Source organism: Asterias amurensis, chromosome 6 (genome assembly GCF_032118995.1).
Source record: "Asterias amurensis chromosome 6, ASM3211899v1".
In the NCBI taxonomy this organism is placed as follows: domain Eukaryota; kingdom Metazoa; phylum Echinodermata; class Asteroidea; order Forcipulatida; family Asteriidae; genus Asterias; species Asterias amurensis.
The window spans coordinates 2,973,849-2,992,225 of NC_092653.1; the positions used below are offsets into that span (position 1 = coordinate 2,973,849).

The 18,377-nt window shown below is 42.0% G+C and overlaps 1 protein-coding gene across 2 annotated transcripts; it reads right to left on the reverse strand.

The window, feature by feature from the left end:
• Positions 1–396: 396 nt before the first annotated feature.
• Positions 397–16,828, reverse strand: LOC139938637 (uncharacterized). 2 transcript variants are annotated; one of them, XM_071934235.1, is made up of 16 exons: positions 16,323–16,828; positions 15,538–15,711; positions 14,758–14,847; positions 14,097–14,230; positions 13,557–13,698; positions 12,628–12,738; positions 12,111–12,258; positions 11,410–11,541; positions 10,793–10,935; positions 9,766–9,925; positions 7,550–9,300; positions 6,132–7,124; positions 4,675–5,781; positions 2,324–3,772; positions 1,841–1,893; positions 397–1,458 (listed from the first exon to the last, which is right to left on the reverse strand). In XM_071934235.1, exons 1-16 carry the CDS (start codon positions 16,554–16,556, stop codon positions 1,248–1,250), a joined length of 7,032 nt encoding a protein of 2,343 aa, XP_071790336.1. In that variant the 5' UTR covers positions 16,557–16,828; the 3' UTR covers positions 397–1,247. The 2 variants fall into 2 exon arrangements, with proteins under 2 accessions (XP_071790336.1, XP_071790337.1); XM_071934236.1 differs by having other exon boundaries at positions 1,841–1,890; positions 16,323–16,827.
• Between the last annotated feature and the right edge of the window lie 1,549 nt (positions 16,829–18,377).

Consider the following 18,377-nt stretch of genomic DNA (forward strand, 5'->3'; position numbering starts at 1 on the left):
TCATGCGGACAACATTGATAACCTTTTCTCATATTAGCCTCTTCCTTTCACACGAGAGCAATCAGAGGATGGTGATTTTTTTTTGACACTGTGTGTGGGAAGGGCAATGATGTAATAGGTCGTCCACTGTAGGTGTTCGTTAATGGCACTGATTGAACGTGGAGGTTTCATCAATTTCTATCAGTTTGTAATTATCTGAACAGATACGTGCATGGTGCATGAACTAATTACACATGGTCTTTTGGGATGGGGTGTGGGTATTAATTTGCAAAACAATTTATAAAGCGACTGTCACAGATGTGTTCACATTTTAAACTCAAACTTCAAGACATACTGCCGTTGTGGATACATTTTGCATATTAATTGAATATTCAAAATAAATAACAAAGTGCACATACCATTTTTCCGCAACTGATATTAAACTTTTATTTGTAATGCAAGCTTAATCATAGATGACCCATAAAAACCTTGTTAAGAGAGTGCTGATTTCAGAAAAGTTAGTTTACGTTCGTGCATGTTCAATTCTCCTTATCCAAAAGAATATCTGCAATGAAATTAATAAATTCATAACATAAACATCTAGTATCAACCGAAAGAGAAAATTATTCGTAAAAATTATCAGTGGATTCCCCCAGAACAAAATATTCAACCACGTACTTCAATAAATTATTTCAATGTGAAAATTTTAGCATAGAATATTATTTTTAAGCATGACTGACAACACAATTTTTTAAGATTTATTGAATTTTTGTTTAGGATCGAAATGTCTACAGGGTCCAATTTCACAGAATTTTGCCTAAGCACAAAAGGTAGCTAAGCAGTCACCAGTCAAATTACAATTTCATATGTTCCAATCATAACTGGTTTCTGCTTAGTTTTGCTTAGCAAACATTAATAAGCAGCATTTTCTGCAGTAAGCAGCTCTATGAAATTGGGCACCAGATGTTCATAACAAACAACGTTGCTTGATAACCCTGTGAGTATTTTACCAAACCAGACCATCAACAGAGGGCGACAATTCATTTATTGGTCAACGTTTTATAGTGTTTTTTTCCTACCGCACAAAAGCTACTCAAACAAAAAACAATTGTAGCTTTATATAAAAAGAACAATACGAATAAATTATATATGTTGTAACCTGACTAGAAATAATTATGCACGCACTTATGGTAAGTTGAAAAACTAACTGTTTTAAATTGACCCCTATTTTGTCTCAAATATCTTAAAGCATTGTATTTATATTAAATCTATTTTCCCTTGGATGTATCGTCTGGAACATTTTGGGCTGAAATCACCTCGCCTTCAGCGGAGGGCTGGACCGTTGTTTCGACGGCCTCAACCGGGGGTAGGTTCGTTGAATTTACGGTCGAGATTTGGGCCGTGATTGCAGGTGTAACATTGGCAGTGGACGTTGCGTCAGAGGCCGACGAGTTGGGCGGCACTGACAAGTGAGATCCACTATAAAAAGGAGGGGAACAAATGTGTAAAAATAATACCATTTTATAGTAGAAATTATAACAACAAATATACAATACGAATTGATAAAAAATATGACATTTTAAGATAATTTATAATAGAAATTATTAAGTAAAACCCAAGAAAATGCACGCAGACGGGTAGACAGTAAAAAGTACAGCAATGTTAAAAAGCAGTATTTGATGTAATTTGTGTAAGAATATAGACTCAACCCAGGGTAATTTGACTTTGTTCGTGCTATTTTGCCAAGTCTCAATAAGGAATCTGGAACAATTTGAGATTTTTCAGCTGACATTTGTTTACGATTGGCCTGTTGTCACAATTAAAATTGGAAATTGGCTTTTCTGAAATACGATGTACTTACCCGACATGAGCACTGGTCTTGCTACCGCCCTCTCTTGAGTTAGTTCCTTTCTGCTTGGGAGTGATACAAACAAAACAGTTTTTAATTTAACTGGTGCCGGTAAACTCCTCGTACTAAAACTATTTAGTAAATTCATGACATTATAACGATCATTGAGTGCGTATTATTCAATTTGCGGTAACACCAACTTTGCTGTGAGAACTAGCCCTGCTAATTATTCTTCTGCCGCGGAGTAGACTTTGGAATTCAGAAGACTTTAGTTCAGAAGAGAACTGTCTATGGTAATAGGTAAAATCTATCATGAGGATGTAAAGAAATTGGTCGGGACTATAATTACTTTCATTTAGTATCATGGGGACTTCTCGTTATTAACTTCACTTTCGCGAAGTGAGTTCTTAATGGGTCTCAACGTTTCGACTAGCCTGCTCCAGCCATCTTCAATAGACTAAAGAGTAGTTTCGATTATCCAGACAAAAAACTTACCCCTTTATTTTTGTGCTTCCGTTTCTTTTTCCCACTCAGTACGGGTTCAGTTGACAAAGCCTGCGTGCCAGTTGACTGACTCTGGTGCAGCCCACCTTCATCTTGACGTATAACATGGTCTGATTTCACGGCTGCACTCATCGTTGTTTCGCTGTGGAGGCGATTTCCCTTGTCTGTGGTTCGACTCCCCTGTGATTGTCCGGAGAACATCCTGCTAAGCCGGTCAATAACTGCGGTTATGACGCTCTTTGATCGGTGGGCAGCAACTGCAGTCTCGGGGACCTCGTCGTCTGGTTGGTGTCTGCCTTCTATGGTCTGGTCAGAATGAGGTGGTGCCTGTTCGTCGACAGAAGCCGGCCCGCTGGTATCTTCTTTTCCTTGTATGACTCCTGGTAAATCCTGGCCCTGATTTTCGACACGAGCTTCTGTCTGAACTTCTGTTGGTTCATTAGTTGGCTTGTGTTCCTCATCGGGACTTTGTGTTTTATTGAAACCACTTTCATCGTTAGGTCGACTTACTTGGATTGCTTCGACTTGATCCTGCCCGACAGGTTGATCTTTCACGTCAGATGCTACGCCGAGATCTGCTGAAACCTCAATGTAACCAGATGGCATGCCAGAAACATCATTTGGAATCTCTGTAGGAGTATTGATTACAACAAATGACCCAGCAGAAGGCTCTTTCTCAACAGCTTGGTGGGTACCTGATGACTGACGAGCTTCCTCTAGCTTCTGGTGGGAGGGTAATTCTGAGTTGACAGCCTTCTCTTTCCTGCCAATACTTCCTCCAGATGGTGGTCTCGATGATGCACGAGGTGAAGGTGCAGGAGAAGTCTTGGCACTTGACCCAGGGGATTGTCGAGGCGTCCTACGTGGTCCGATTGCCGTCGAGGCAGCAGGTGATACTTTGATAAGTCGAACAGACCCTCCCGAGTTGTGGCCTGATATTTTCTTTAAAGACCCCGTCGAGTTGGCTCTTGATCGGCTGGACATCGATGGGGCTGGGGTTACTTTGATCAGGCGGACCGACCCTGTCGACGGGGGGTTGCTAACAAGGGAGCCTCGCTTCGTTATGATAGGTGCGGATGACTCTGAATGCTGCTTTATTATTGGCTGAGAGGACTCATGAGCCGACGACTTTTTTCTTGCATCAGCTGGCGGCTGGTTCGTGGCAGTATCAGATGTATCAGATGTTGGTTTCGCCGTGCACGTTATTTTAGCGTGGCCAGTCGTTTTGTTACTGCCACTGCTTCGAGGTTGTCTGTCTGACGGTTTCGTGGAAATGTCTTCCTTTGGTCGGGGAGAAATCGGTGATTTTCTCGGGCTTTGCTGACGATGATAACCAAGAGGCGATGACGATTTAGTTGACGATCTCGAAAGATTCCGTGTTAGTGACAAAAACGGCCTCGATTTTGCACTTTTACTGGATGTGGTCCTTTTAACGCATGGCTGTAAAAAAAGAACAATGTTGATTAGCGGTAAACACAACGACACCTCAAAGTTATTGACACTCTTATAATTTCTGATCTATTTCCCCTTGCATAATATTCCTATAGAGGATTTATGTTACAATAAAGAAAAACATAAACAATAGATTGATTTTCTCTGTTTGTACCCTGGGCCATATTTGAACCAAAATTTACTTAAAGCCATTATACACTTTCGGTAAACAGTATTGTCCAAGTCCCACACTTCGTGTATCACAACTTATATATAAAACAACAAACCTGTGAAAATTTAGGCTCAATCGGTCACCGGAGTCGGGAGAAAATAACGGGAAAAACCACTCTTGTTTCCGCGCGTTTCGCCGTGTCATGACATGTGTTTAAAATAAATCCGTAATTCTCGCTAACGAGAATTTGTATTGTTTTACTGTTTTCTCAAAAAGTAATGCATTTCATGGACTAATAATTCAAGAGAAGTCTTTCACCATTACCTTCTGTAAACCCTGTAAATTATTTGTAAATCTTTTAATTTTTTTTTTTTTTTTACCGAAAGGGTCCAAGGGCTTTAACAACTTCTGTGGGACACCAGTCACAGGGGTTACACGTGACAAAGTGTTTCGACTGGTAACTTTCTTCGGTGTAGGCATATGAAACTTGGCACTGTTTATGAAAATGACAGAGTTGTATATGTTGTGCTTTTTTTCCGTGCCAGAACTTTTTTTTAAAGTGCTTGTCAACTTCCAGACTGTTGTTGGTTATTTTGCTTTGAAGTTATGGAAATTATGCATGGCATATCAGTTTACTTTGGTCGTTCACATCGAAACTTCGCCTCCACAATTTTTGATTTCAAATTGAAAGCGAACATGGCGGGAAAATACACACTATGATATCGAAAGTTTTGCTTACGTCACTAGCTATTCTGACGCCGGACTTGGACTTTTTCTTCTTGCCTCGCTGCCTCTTTTCGAAGCTGCTTTTGTGTCGAGTCAAACTCGATTTGACCTTGGCCTTGAATGCTTTCGGTTTCCCTGACTCGTTGTCCATCTTTGGCAGAGTCTTGCTTTTGGTTTGTCCCAGCTCTTCGGTGTCCTGGTTATTTTCGTCTGCAGTGGATTCTAACTTCACATTCGAAGAAATGACTTGTTTCACTGTGATATTATCGTCTGCAGTAAGCAGAGTGACTGGTACTTCGTCTACTTTGTCTGAAAGAGTGGGTCCATCAAAAGGTTGGTTGACCTGTTGTGCGTCTGGTTGTGCGGGATCGGTCACTTCTTGTTCGACTTTCTGTTCAGGCATCTCGCTCTTGTCATCGATGGTTTCTAAGTTTGTCTCATCTGTATTTTCTGCTTGTTGTTTGGATATGTTCGGGTTGTCTTCATCCCCTTTGGTGTATGGTACTTCAGCTGTTGTGTTATCGGTAGCTGTAGTGCTTTCCGAGACAGGAGCACTAACTTGATTATTGGAAGTGAGGTCTCGGGCAGAGACATCCGTGATGTGGAGGCTGTCTCCAGGTTTACTACCTTCTGTCTTTGGAGCACAGTTCATCAAGGGATCTTGTGAATGGGTGCTGCTGCTGCTCGCCCCAATTGAGGCTGTCTTCGTCTTCGACTCAGTGTGTATTTTAGAAGTCTTCCTGCCGAAAATACTGCTTATGCGACTTATGACAGCCCCTATCATACTCCTAGAATGGCTGGCCTTCTCGGATGGCTTCCTGCCGTCAGAAGTCTTGGTTTCAGAGTTGGAGACCATCTCTGCTGGACTACCTCTTGATTCAGATTCGCTCCTAAGACACGGACTATCTCTTGATTTACCACTGCGTATTGATCTAGTGCTTGCTCGAGACACTGGCACAGGGGGCTCAACTTCGTCTTCATGGGGTGAGGTGCAATCTCCTCCTGCTTCCTTGTGGTCTTGGGGTGCACTAGGTTGACTGGCCTCCTCGCCTGCTCTTGCAGTGACCCTCTGTTCATCTTCTTGTTCCTCGGTCACCACGTCGTCTACAACTTCGTGGACCTGTGTAAGAAGGGGAATAGTAAAAGGAATTACTGAAGCCTTGGCTTAATCTGACAACCTCATACTCGGTTTATGTTGGTGTCCATTGATTAACTCTTTCCCTCCATATTCTGTTGTTATTACTTTGCTTATCTATATATAATATCATTTATAATTGAGCAGAGTAGGAGAGGCAAAATATCGTGGAGGACAGAATCCCCTGTCACACCAGCCTCCTTTCCCATGCCTCTAGATAAACTTTGATCATTGAAAAAGAGGTTGGTATTGATTTTTCCTGTAGAACAATACGTGATTGTGCACTGCATCTTTTTACATTTTTGATTGTTGGAGACAATCATAATCCAATCTACCTTATAGGCTTTCCTTTTAGGTAAATAACACACTCCTCCTGATTCTTCAACCCCCATGAATTCTTCGTCTGAGTGATGTTCTGTGATATCCACATTTGGCTGATCGAGGACACCGTAGATATGATCATGGTCCTCGTGGTGTGGATGAGTCAGCTCCTGCACCAGGGTATCCTTGAGACACTTCGCAGAACCCTGACAGAAGGTCATGTCAGGTCGGAACACGTTCCGGAAGGAGTTCCGGCTGTTAGCAGAGTAGGCCGAAGGCACCTTCCTGTGGCTGTCAGGTTTCATTGAGATGGCAGAGAGATTATGCGAGATGATCTCCTCGTCCAGATTCAGAGGATGGCTGTGGTAGATCGGGACGATGCTGCTGAAGTGGTGGCTCTTGGCTTCTCGACTACCATCTTCGGAGTACTCCCCACTCTCTGCGACCTTGTGGAGAGACTTATTACTGATGTCGTGAACGAGATGATGTCCCGATTCGTCTGGGTGGAGCTCTTCCATCGACAGTACCTTCTCCGTCACGGATTCCTCGTGGACTCCTTCTCGGGGAATGACGGCCCCTTCGAAGATCATCTTCTCTTGGTTCTTCTTGACCACCGATGTCAACCCCTCGACCGGCAGACCCTCCAGGCATTCAGCAAGCGAATGAACGCTCTCTTCCTCGGCTATGATCTCGTTCTCGACTAGACCGATGATCTGATCTTGTTCATCGTCCTCCTCGTCCATGTCGCTCTCCTCGCTCTCGCTGCCTTCGACGTGGTCATACTCAAGGTCCTCTTCGCTCTCTCTAAACACATCATTCACGGTGGCCAAAAGAATGCTGCTTCGGTGAACATGCACATCGTGACCGTCATGAACCTTTCCTTCGCTCTGACTCAGTTGGATCATTGCTTCGTCGCGTGGATACTCCAATGCTTGGCTTAGATAAGCGATAACACTACTGAATACTAGCTTGACCACTGTCTGAGCCTGTACATCAATACCTGATTCCTAAAAGATAAAGGATGAAAGTTTGGAACATGAGTTATAATATAAAATTATTATACGACTTTGTTTAAACATTTCTAAAGTTAATGTAAATTAAAGATATCAATATTTTTGCGATTGTTTGAGTCTTAAACATGTTTTGAGGCATTTGCATAATAATTAGACATTAATGTGCAATCAGTTTGTGGAAACACCATACTTTGCTTGTGTACGTGTGTAGATTTTATTTAACAACTTGACCTTCTATTTAATATGGACGGGACTACTTCTTTCTCCTAGTGGACCAAGGTGATTTTTCGTTTTTAACTTCACTGCCATGGAGCTGGTTCTTCCTTAGTCTAAATGTTCGAACTAGCTTGCTATATAGTCATCTTCAGGAGACTGTTTAGTATTTTGATTTGAGATGCTTTTTACCCTTATTTACAAACCTCTATTCTGGGTCCACTTCCAGCATTGTCTTCCGTATCAATCGCAACATCTTTCAATGGCTGACCTGCTGGTGAAGGAGGGGGTGTCTGAAGCCCGCCCTCTGTTGGCGATGGGGAGTCTGTGTCAATGGAGGTCCTCTTTATTATATCTGAGACAACAGCTCTTGCCTTGAGACTCTGCTGCGCTGGCTGTGGGGACGTTTGGTTCATCACGCTCCGGGCAGGTTCAGGAGAGAATGGGCTCGACGAGCGAGATTTGCTCCTGCTGTTTGCTCTTTGCTCAGTCCGCAGTTGCTCTTTGGCCGCCTTGAGAGCATCATCTGCTATGGCTTGAGGTGACGGGCTGCTACTTGCTATATGTGGCTGCGTTGCCTCTTCACCAGCAATCTGTGCTACAGCATTCTGTAGGGTATTAACCATAACATCATGCGCAAGTATGCTGCTACTGGTCTTTGGTGTGTGTAGTCTTTTCTCAGCCTGAAGTTGAACGGTGGCATTCTGCAAGGTGTCACGGGTGACGGCTTGTGCGAGTAAGCTACTGTCAGTCACGGGAGATGGTAGCCTTCTTCCAAGGTGTCTCATGGCATTTGCCAGGGCGTCATTTGTTACAGACTCTGCAATGAGACTGCTATCTGTGTGTGGCTGAAGAGCTCGATTCTCCTGCTGGAGTTGCCTGGTAACTTTCTGGACAGTGTTGTTTGCCACAGCCTGGGCTAATAGACTACTACTGGTGTGCACTTGAGGGTAAAGTGCTTGAAGAGTCTGATCTGCTTCAAGCCGCCTTGTTGCGTTTTTCAAAGCGTCTGATGCAAAAGCCTGTGCTATAATACTACTGCTTGATTTGAGAGGGTCCGCTCCGAGTTCTCTCATAACATTCTTGATAGCATCTGCTGCAACAGCCTCTGCGATGATGCTTGAGCTCGACTGTGGAAGGAGCATTCGTAGCTGGTTTGTCGCGTTCTTTATCGCCGTGAATGCCAGGTCCTCGGCGAGCAAGCTGGTTCTGGAATGCATCGGTCTCTCCGCTCGAAGCTGTTGGGCAGCTTCTCTCATCGCATCCGATACTACCCTCTCTGCGATGACACTTGTACCTGACTGTGACAGCTCGTGGTGAAGCTGGCTGGTGACGCATCGAATGGCGTCCCAGACTACCTCCTCGGCAAGAATACTCGTATCTGATTGATGAGTCTCCTCTTCAAGCCCTTGTACGGCGTTCCGTAGCGCATCAGAGACCACAGCCCTTGCAAGAAGACTGCTACTGGTATGCGACGAGGATTTCTCCTTTCCCCGTGTCGGGAGAAATCCATCAGATATAACTTCACTCTTGGCGATGGGGCTCGCGGGGTGCATATCTGGTAGGCTGATCAGCCTTCCAACGGGGGATATCTCAGTAGCTGAAGGCAGCATTGAGTCAGACGCGGTCGCTGTTGATCCTGGGAGTGGCGGGAGTCCCCCTTCTGCATCAATCTGTTCCTTAGCTCTATTCAGAATCGTTGAAACTACCAGCCGTGCCACTCTGCTGTTGGCCAGATGCAGGACGCTCTTCTGCCGCATCACCTCTGGAAGTTTGACCTCTGGCGGGCGCACTTCCGACTCAGCAGCTCTGGGCTCAGGCAATATGCTATCAGTAGAGAACCGCTCAGCTTCGAGAGCCTGGAAGACGTTTCCAATTAGATCTCTGGAAGAAGCGATGAAGGAGTCGTAGTGGTCTCCAAATAAAACAGCCAACTCCAGGGAAGAAAGTGAAAAGGCTGAAAGGATTGAAGAAGATTATAAAATTCATAAGAAATACCAGAAAATATATTGGCTCAGTTTCACAGACAGGATTACAAAAAATTATTTACCATTTAGCAACTGGCTAATTAAGCACAATATAAAGGTTGAGTGGCCATGGCAAGGTCGTTTACCCGCTGGATTGTTTACAACAAAGACTGGTCCGCTGTCTCATGGAATTTACCCATTGACTCGTGCACAAACGAGGCTGATGTCGTGTAATATTGTTTGACACACCTGACCCTACCCGTGCAAATATTAATGGGTCTGCCCCTCGAATTGTGAAATATAATATCTAGACCATCTGGAAGACTTTGTGATTACTATCAGTTAGTTTATCCCTCGGACATAAATTGAGATAGGGCCTAAAAGCATTGCCAGTTGTCAAATGGTTTCTTGAACACTAACTTGATGGTGTATACGGACTCCGAACTTCTAAGTACCTTGTTCTTCTGTTATTTCGGGGTTGAGGTCGTCTTCGTCAACTTCCTCGATGATGTCTTGGCTTCCACTGATGATGATATGAGAAGGTTCCTTTGTTTCAGCGTCCAGAGACGGCTCGATGGAAACAGAAGTAACCGGTGACGTCGTCTGAGCATTCATCTAATGCAAAATACGTGAGTACAGATTACTTGCTGCTTAGTTTGTTTCATTTTAATTCAATCCATATTTCTGTACTCACACACACAAAAACAGAGAGAACCATTTTCATACTTAAAGGCAGTGGACACTATTGGTTATTACTATAAAAAAATAAAACATTAACATAAAAACTTACTTGGTTACAAGTAATGGAGAGCTGTTGATAGTATAAAACATTGTTTATAGAAACGGCTCCCTCTGAAGTAACGTAGTTTTCAAGAAAGAAGAATTTCCACGACTTTGATTTCGAGACTTCAGTTTTATAATTAATTTTGAGGTCTCGAAATCAAGCATCTGAAAGCACACGACTTCGTGTAACATGGCTGTTTTTTCTTTCACTATTATCTCGCAACTTCGGCGACCAATTGAGCTCAAATTTTCACAGGTTTGTTATTTAATGCATATTTGAGATCCACCAAGTGAGAAGACTGGTCTTTGACAATTACCAACAGTGTCCAGTGTCTTTAAGCACGTGAAGGTTAGCATGCCTTTTCGTGAGCTTACGGTTAGCAGCGCTATAAAATGGAAACTCGCGCAGTAAGCACAAACTCGGCCATTTAGCAGCTCTATAAACCTTCACTCAAAATCTTTTATTGCTATTTTGGAGGAAAAACAACAAAGATACCAAGGAACATTGAAATTTGACCCTACACAGGGTCAAATTTCAATGTTTCTTGCGCTTGAAGCTTCAAAAAAAGAAGGATTGAGACGAGGGGTGGAGCCGGGAGATAAAGCTAAGTTACGTTGAGAGGAAGTGGGACTCGTTTGAACAAGCTTTTGACTCAAAACAGTGGCTAAACAATCATCAAATTTAGTGTAATTTCTTACAAGAAGCAAACTCTCGTCAAACTTCCAGACTCCATCGGCTGGAGAGAGCTTTATTCGTTCCAGCGCGCAGTCTACTGCCCATGCGCTGTAGTGACGTGGACCTCCTAGGCCGTGACGTGCATGATGTCTTCGTCTACGACCACCTGCATTGATAGAAATTACAAATGATGACACTTCTTAAAAAGGTGTGAATGGCTGGTTGTTTTTGTTTGTTTCATTTTTATCGAATACAACTTTTACAAAAAACTTTTACAAAATCACAAAGCAATGGTTCAATACGTTGTAATTGCCATTTGGCAAACTAAACAGGAATTCAAGTAAATCTAGTTCTGTACACAAGGTTCGCTGTAGATCCGTTTTACTGACGTCACTTGCTGGTGAGTTAGTACTCAAATGGTGTGTCATCGCACCCAGCATTGCGTTTCGCAGCACATTTTCGTAAATTAGTTCAAATAACTGAAGGGAAGGTGGAACATGTTCTGCTTGCGTGAGACGGTTACGTACTTGATTGTCATTTCAAAACTTAGTCAAAACACTTTTCATACAAGAGTTTCTCTCAGTGTTTGTCTCAAGTGTTAATCACTTTTACATTCCCTGAATAGTGATCTTTGCGATACCTGTCTGTCTCCTTCGACGCTGTTCAAGAAGGTTGCGCACTATCTTGAGCTTCTTCTCCAGTCGAGCTCGTATCTTGACCTCTTGCTGCTGCAGATGTGACGCTCGTGTGTCCCGGATGTTCTCAAATGTGGCTACAATGGTGTTTGAAAGGGACCAGTTTGAGAGAAGTGCAATATGCAAGGACCAGTTTTCTTTAAAAGTGGTCGCTTGACATCATTTTCTGTCCAAATGTTTTGAAATGCAATGTGCAGTCTAGTCTGGCGCTCTTGGGTAAACATGCGTTTTTAGGAACAAAAATGGTTTTTAATCGCAAGTTGTTGCATCATAATGGATACAATTTGATTTTACCCTTACACTGATGTGTAGCAAGCACTGCCTATACTAAAGATTTTTCTGTTTAAAATCCCCAGTAATTTGGACCACGACCTTTGCATTGCTAGAGAGCAGAATGTCTTGCCACCAGACCACCAAGCTAGCTAGAGGCAGTGTGAATATCACATCTGTGAGACCAACATGGTAACTTTTCAACACGTAACGTTGTTCTGGGCAAGCGATTGCTGCCACCTAGTACCACAGACTGGAATAATCCTCGAAAACTATAAACTTCGATATTGGATAGCCTCACCCCAACCCCTCACCCATTCACCCAAATTAACACACTCTAACATAACACAAAAATATACAACAGTTGACCACTCACAAAGCTGTCTTGATCTCTGATCGGCCACTATCTCCTGCCTGGTCCTGATGTTTTCTTCGATTTCGGCTTGTTCTTGTTTCTTCCTCCTTGAGTCATCAACAAGACGCTTGTCCCGGATGTGTTTGTGCCTGTTCCATTGGTCCTCCAACTGCACGTTAACAATGTAATTAAAGTTGTATTAATTTCTTTTGTAAATCGTACAGGGTTTTTATAAAATTACACAAAATCACATACAGGAATCATCCATCAGAAGCCTGGTTGGTAGAGCAGAAAGCACCACCTCCCCAACTTTGAAGCAACCGTGGTTTAGGTTCTTGCTTAGAGGACACAAGTGTCACGACCGGGAATCGAACCCACACTCTGTATATCAAACACCAGTGCTTGAATCCGGTGCTCTTATTCTGCTACGCAATAACACACCGTATGTGTTTGATATTTAACAGCCGTGCAAAAATTGTACATAAGTTGAGTTTGAATTTTATCTTCAATTGGAACCTTTCAAACACTGTGTTACTACCTTGAGTTGTCGGCTGTCTTTTAACCCAATCCTGTAGCATTTAAGAAGTTCTGCATGCTTGCGTTCTTCTTCGGTTTGCTTCTTTCGTTTCTTGGCCCGCTTAATAATTTCCTAAAGGTTACAATAAAAAAATGGCTTTCAAATTATCATCAGCGCCAGGAGCGTCACTGAGTGACGGACATGTGCGCTATATAAGAAGCCACAATTATTATTATTATGTAATATTATTATTATCATTAACATTTATCATGCACCTGTTTAACCAATTCATCTTCAGAAAACTTGTATTTGCCTCTTTCTCTAGCCACTCTGATCCATAACTGTGCCCATGTGTGCTGTTATGTCATCTCTCCATCTTCTTTTGCTGTCCTCTCTTTCTCTTAACTGTTTTAAGCTGCTAATCTGTCAATCGTCTAGTCCACATGGGCCCAATTTCATGGCTCTGCTTACCGTAAGCAAAGAATTGGCGATTACAGGAAAGGGGGAAATTCCACGCTTACGTCAAGCGTATTTCATGGGTTATAGCAGGAAATTTTTGCTTGTGTGTGTGCGTGCGTACTTCATGCGTTACTGGTTTCAGGCATTCTTTGCTTACACAGCGCCGAAATTCGGCACTTGCACAACATAATGCGGAGCATCATGGTGTTCGTAAGCCCATAATCGGCGGCAATATAAGAGCCATGAAATGTATTCCTTGACATACTTTCTTCTCTCTTTTTGTCGCTCATTCTAAAGCTGGGTTCATACTTCACGCGAACACGAAACCGAAGAGAATTTCCTTGTGACACAATATTGAATAACCGATTGGATAAACGGGACGTATTGAGTATTGCGTCACCAAACTTCTCTCTTCACAATCGCTTAAGATTAACCCGGTTTGGAGGCAAAGAAATAATAACTGCAAATTAAGATATTGTTGAGATACCTACCTCCATTTCCATTCTGATTTTCTTATTTCGTTTCTTCTCTTTCTCTAGTTTGCTCCTTGCCTCTTCAATGCAATGCTTTGCTTGCACCTCCTTCAGTAGGCGTAGATGTTTAACAGCGTCTGCCTCAAGTCGCTGCGTTAAACTGCAAGAACAGATTCATGCATTTCACTCACAAAGAACGCAAACCCCAACCGGGTCATGTGTCCGGTGTGGGGCCGCCTGACCCAGTCATTGGGTCAGTGTGACCCGTCATCTCAGTCAAAGTGCACAAGGACTGTTTCAAACTTACGTATACGCCCGTAAATCCTTTGTTCTTTCCGGGTCATTTCGGATCATAAATGGGTCACCTGGGACCCGGAATCCGTGTTATCAACTTTAACCCAGTTTTAGAGCGTGTAGTGAACTGTGAGCATTTTTCTCCACTCTTTTGGTTTGCTCCTCCATAGGGCGGGGGCTTCCATCCCCCCCCCCCACCCACTGAGTCCAACTGCGAATGTACCATCCTAGTGATAAATAAGAAATCACATATTATCTCCTTACCTTTTATGCTGCTCCTTGAGCAGTTTTCTCCGTCTCATCTGTACATCAATAAGATGTTTGTCATGTGGGCTGAGTTCCTCTTTGTTGCTCCATTCTTGACGTTGGCGTTCTCGGTCTCGACGTTGCCTCTCGGCCTGTGATGGAAACGGTACAGACACGGGACAAATTTCAGGAAATATGCCACCTATCAAAATGAAGACACTGAGTCGATTTTGAGGTGGTTATTATTGTGTTTACAAGCTTTGAAAGACAAATTACTTGTTTTAAGGTTTTTATAAATAGTACGTGGTTCTGACATGACGCACATATCCTCGGAATATAGCTTGGTCAATGTGCTTTACAGATTTATGAACCCTATTCATCTGGCATAAATACAATTCACAAACTTGCTCAACTCCAGGAGCATAAATCCCCAAGCTGACCAGTCCTAAATGTTTGGTCGATCCAACCGAATCGGCTGTTGTGGTGTGTTAAAAGGTTTACATTAAAAAGTTTTCTCGAATGGCTTCAGAGGGAAAACCTTCACACAAAAAATGTCTATAGTATGATCCACATAATCAATAAACTTACCAATCAATAATCAATAAACTTAACAATCCAGTATAATAATTATTGCCTTTCACTTAATTGATGTTACATTATATTCGTGTCACATACTTACGGTTCTTTTTCGGCCATGTGCAAGTTTCTCGATATGAATACGTTTCAGGTACTGATGGTACTCGTTGAACTCTTTGAGGGTACAAACAACCTAGATCACAAAATATTCATCCAATCAAAATATGTTTTCAAATCGTTCTTCCAGACCCAAACATTCTTAAAGGACCGTTTGATGTTAAATAATGTTAAACCTAGAACACAAAACATTCATCCAATCAAAATATTTTTTTCAAATCGTTCTTTCAGACCCCAACATTCTAAAAGAACCATTTGATATTGAATGTTGGTTTTCTTTTTCGGTAATGTGACATCATCCATGGTGACCATCGCATCATCTCAGTTTTTGCAAAGTTTTTATACGAAAACCAGACTGAAACTATTTTGTTTTTTACTCTCATTTTCTCTCTCTTTTATTGTATTCTCACACTGATGTTTCAGGGGACATTTTCCACCATGACCCTACTAAACCATCGGAATTAAACCATCTGAGTTAAGTGTAAATCTGGGGGCATTTATTTGTTCTTCTTATGTTATGTACTTGGATTTAAAAAAAAATTATTTCTGCCGATTTTGTTCTTTTGGTTAATGTGTATTTTGTGTAATTTTTTACTCAATGTGTATTTTGTTTTATGCATTCTCAGCTCATGCCGCTTTGTTTAAAATCGCGGACAAGCATAACTTCAGGAAGCATGTTTGATTTGTTGTTCTTTCTCATCAACTTGTTCTCCTTCACTACAGTATTTCTGAAAAGTAATTTTAAAACAAATCATTATGCATTTACCTTTCCTTCTGGGGTGATGAACTTTTTCTTCACCAAATCTTTGAAGGATGCTGATTGGTTGTAATGGGTCTTGAGATGAGGATCATGAAGACATCTATACTGGCTGTTTAAACCCTGACTGTTCAGACCCTCGGCACTCGGGTCAAAGTCAAGATCACTCGGACTTCGGTATAGCTGCGGATATAATATATGTTAAGTTCGGTTAAAGTTGAGGGCTGATACTGATTCAAATATGCATGAATTTGTTTTAAGGTTTTTGTTTCTTATTTGTATAAGACGGTGAAACAGAACGTCAGCCCTTTGTTTGGTGCACAGAGTAATTTTGTTGTTTTAAATGCAAAATCCGAGGAATAAAGCACCTCATTATGCTTGGTGCTTTGGCTAGTTGAGATACAGATGATTTTATTATTTTCCTCGAATATTAACTCATCTTAATGGGACATTTTTGACAGAAAAAAAGTGGTTAAGGAATTAACTTAAAAAAATTAAACAATGTTTGTTATCCTTAGCAATCCCATATACTCCTTAATCTATGTCTCCAAAAAAATGCTTTAAATTATTTTGTTTTCGAAGAACGTCCTTTATTTCAACAAGTTAGAAGGTACAACTGTCAACAATGGTTGCCTCGATCACAGGACAAGGGTCTATATTTGCCCAAATCTATACTATACTCAATACTAGGCCTTATTTATTTTCATTTATGTTTGGATATTTTCCTCATCGTGATGACTGTATTTAACTGGCACGTCAAATGGTCGTCATTCCAATTGAAGATACCGACTCACCTTTTCTCCAAGTCCGGTTGTGTACAGTGTGATTTTCCCCTTGGGAGCCGGTATCATCGGGAGCTTGCTATACATGGGAGTGTTTAGCATCCATGCCGGGATGGGAGGCATTGAGATCGGGCTCTTACCACCAGCCAATACCGAGAGATATCCATCGGGCTCCTTAACTTTGAGCTTCGCTGGAAGCTCCCGTTTCGGCATTCTAAACGGGGGAGTGGATTCCATGTTGCTCATCTTTGACTTTTGAAGTTTGAATACAGTTATTTGATTCAAGTAACAGCTTGCAAAGACCTCAAAAGCTATCAAAAAAACAGTGATATTCTGTGATGTCACTGGCTGCCCTGAAGCTCCACTCGTAGCATATGGCTGATCATGGTGTCAGGTTAAAGTTCCCGCGAAAAATGATAAATTTCTTTCAAACAATCCCCGAGATTTATTTCAAAAAGGCACAGTCTTTTTGAATCGCATACTTTTTGGTTAGAGAGTTTAGCAACGAAATGCACAGCGTCCAAACGCGCGGGAATGGAATGCGTTAAAAGTTACAAGCGCGGACAACGTGCGTTTCAGTTGTTTTTTAAATTGCGCGCATTTCGGTGGCTGATGAACGCGCGGCGCACGTTGGTGGAATCGCTGTGGTTTTTGTCCAGAAAAGCGCATATAAAGAGAGCGAACGCTATATTATGATCTTTGGTCAGAACATCATTGCTCCGTTTTTGGCGATTTCTTTTGTTTCAATCAGCAAGCGCAAAACATTTTACCAGGGAATTCGCTGTCTTTCCCAAAATAAGGAAGGCCAGTTTAATTTTATTTACCGGGCTCTCATCCGTAGAGGACAACTTAAGCGAAAGCAAAATCCACATTAATCTCCTAAGCTTACAATAGGACCCGAAAAAGAAAAAGAAAAAAAAAGAAAAAAAGGAGTCAGAGTTGGGCTTCGATCTCAAACCCCTAAACTTGAGTTGTACAAAATAATCTTGCTCTACGTTATACCCCACGGCCCAAGTAAGTATTCGGAGCATGGCCAGAGCAATGCTCCCCCACCCCAAATAGAGATAACTATACCTTTTTAAAGAACGAGTTAAAAATATTATTTACAACTCAATTTGGGGGTTTCTTTGAGATCGAAGCCCAACTCCAATAGTTTCCTGTCAAAACTGTGCCCAAAATCTGTTTGTTTCAACATCGACATCATTAACCAATGTGGGTCATTAGGAACAGATCCAACTGTTGAGAAATACTAGGCCACGGATCACACTGAAAACGATGCTGTATATTTCCCAATGGAAATAATTCTAAATAAGTAAGCCCTAATAACTGGCTTTTATATGCTATCCTGGGCCACGATTTTGTTCATTTCTGTTTTAAGTTCTATTCAGTTTATTTGGCCTCCTGCCATTGCTAGTCTACCATCATGTTATTGTGTTCAATTTATTTTTGTTGTGTTTTATCAAATTAAACTGTCACTTGTAAGTTTACTTTTGGTTTTTAGTAACCCGTCGGCCCATCAGACAATTTTTTTCGAAACAGCATAGGCCTAATCGCTAAAGGGGGACAAAATATTGCAATGTCGTTTGGGGGATAGCACACCAAAATTCCTAAGCTCACATAAATCTGATACCAGCCGAAATTCCACGAACTTTACATTGTTGCAACTTTACATTGTTGCAACTTGTGCCAACTCATCTTTGATTATTTTTAGCAAAGATATTAGCAGTATTTCTGCTTCGGAACAGCTTTATGAAACTGGGTCCTGCCAGTAAATGTAGCAGACGACATTTTTTGTTGTGTCGAATGGTTTTGTTGATAGAGGGCGCACAACACTGTAATAGACCTTATCGCAAATACCAATGCGCAAGCGCAAATACCAATGCGCAAGCGCAGACTGTTGAATGAGGTGCATTGTGGGATAGATATGCATCAAACTTTGCTACCAGCTAGACCACAATGCACCTAATTCCAAGCTTTACGCGCGCGCCCCGGTATTTGCGAAAAGGTCTATGAAACCCCGTACGGCCGTCTCCAATGGTAAGGATATTTTCGAAACTACGGCTTTCA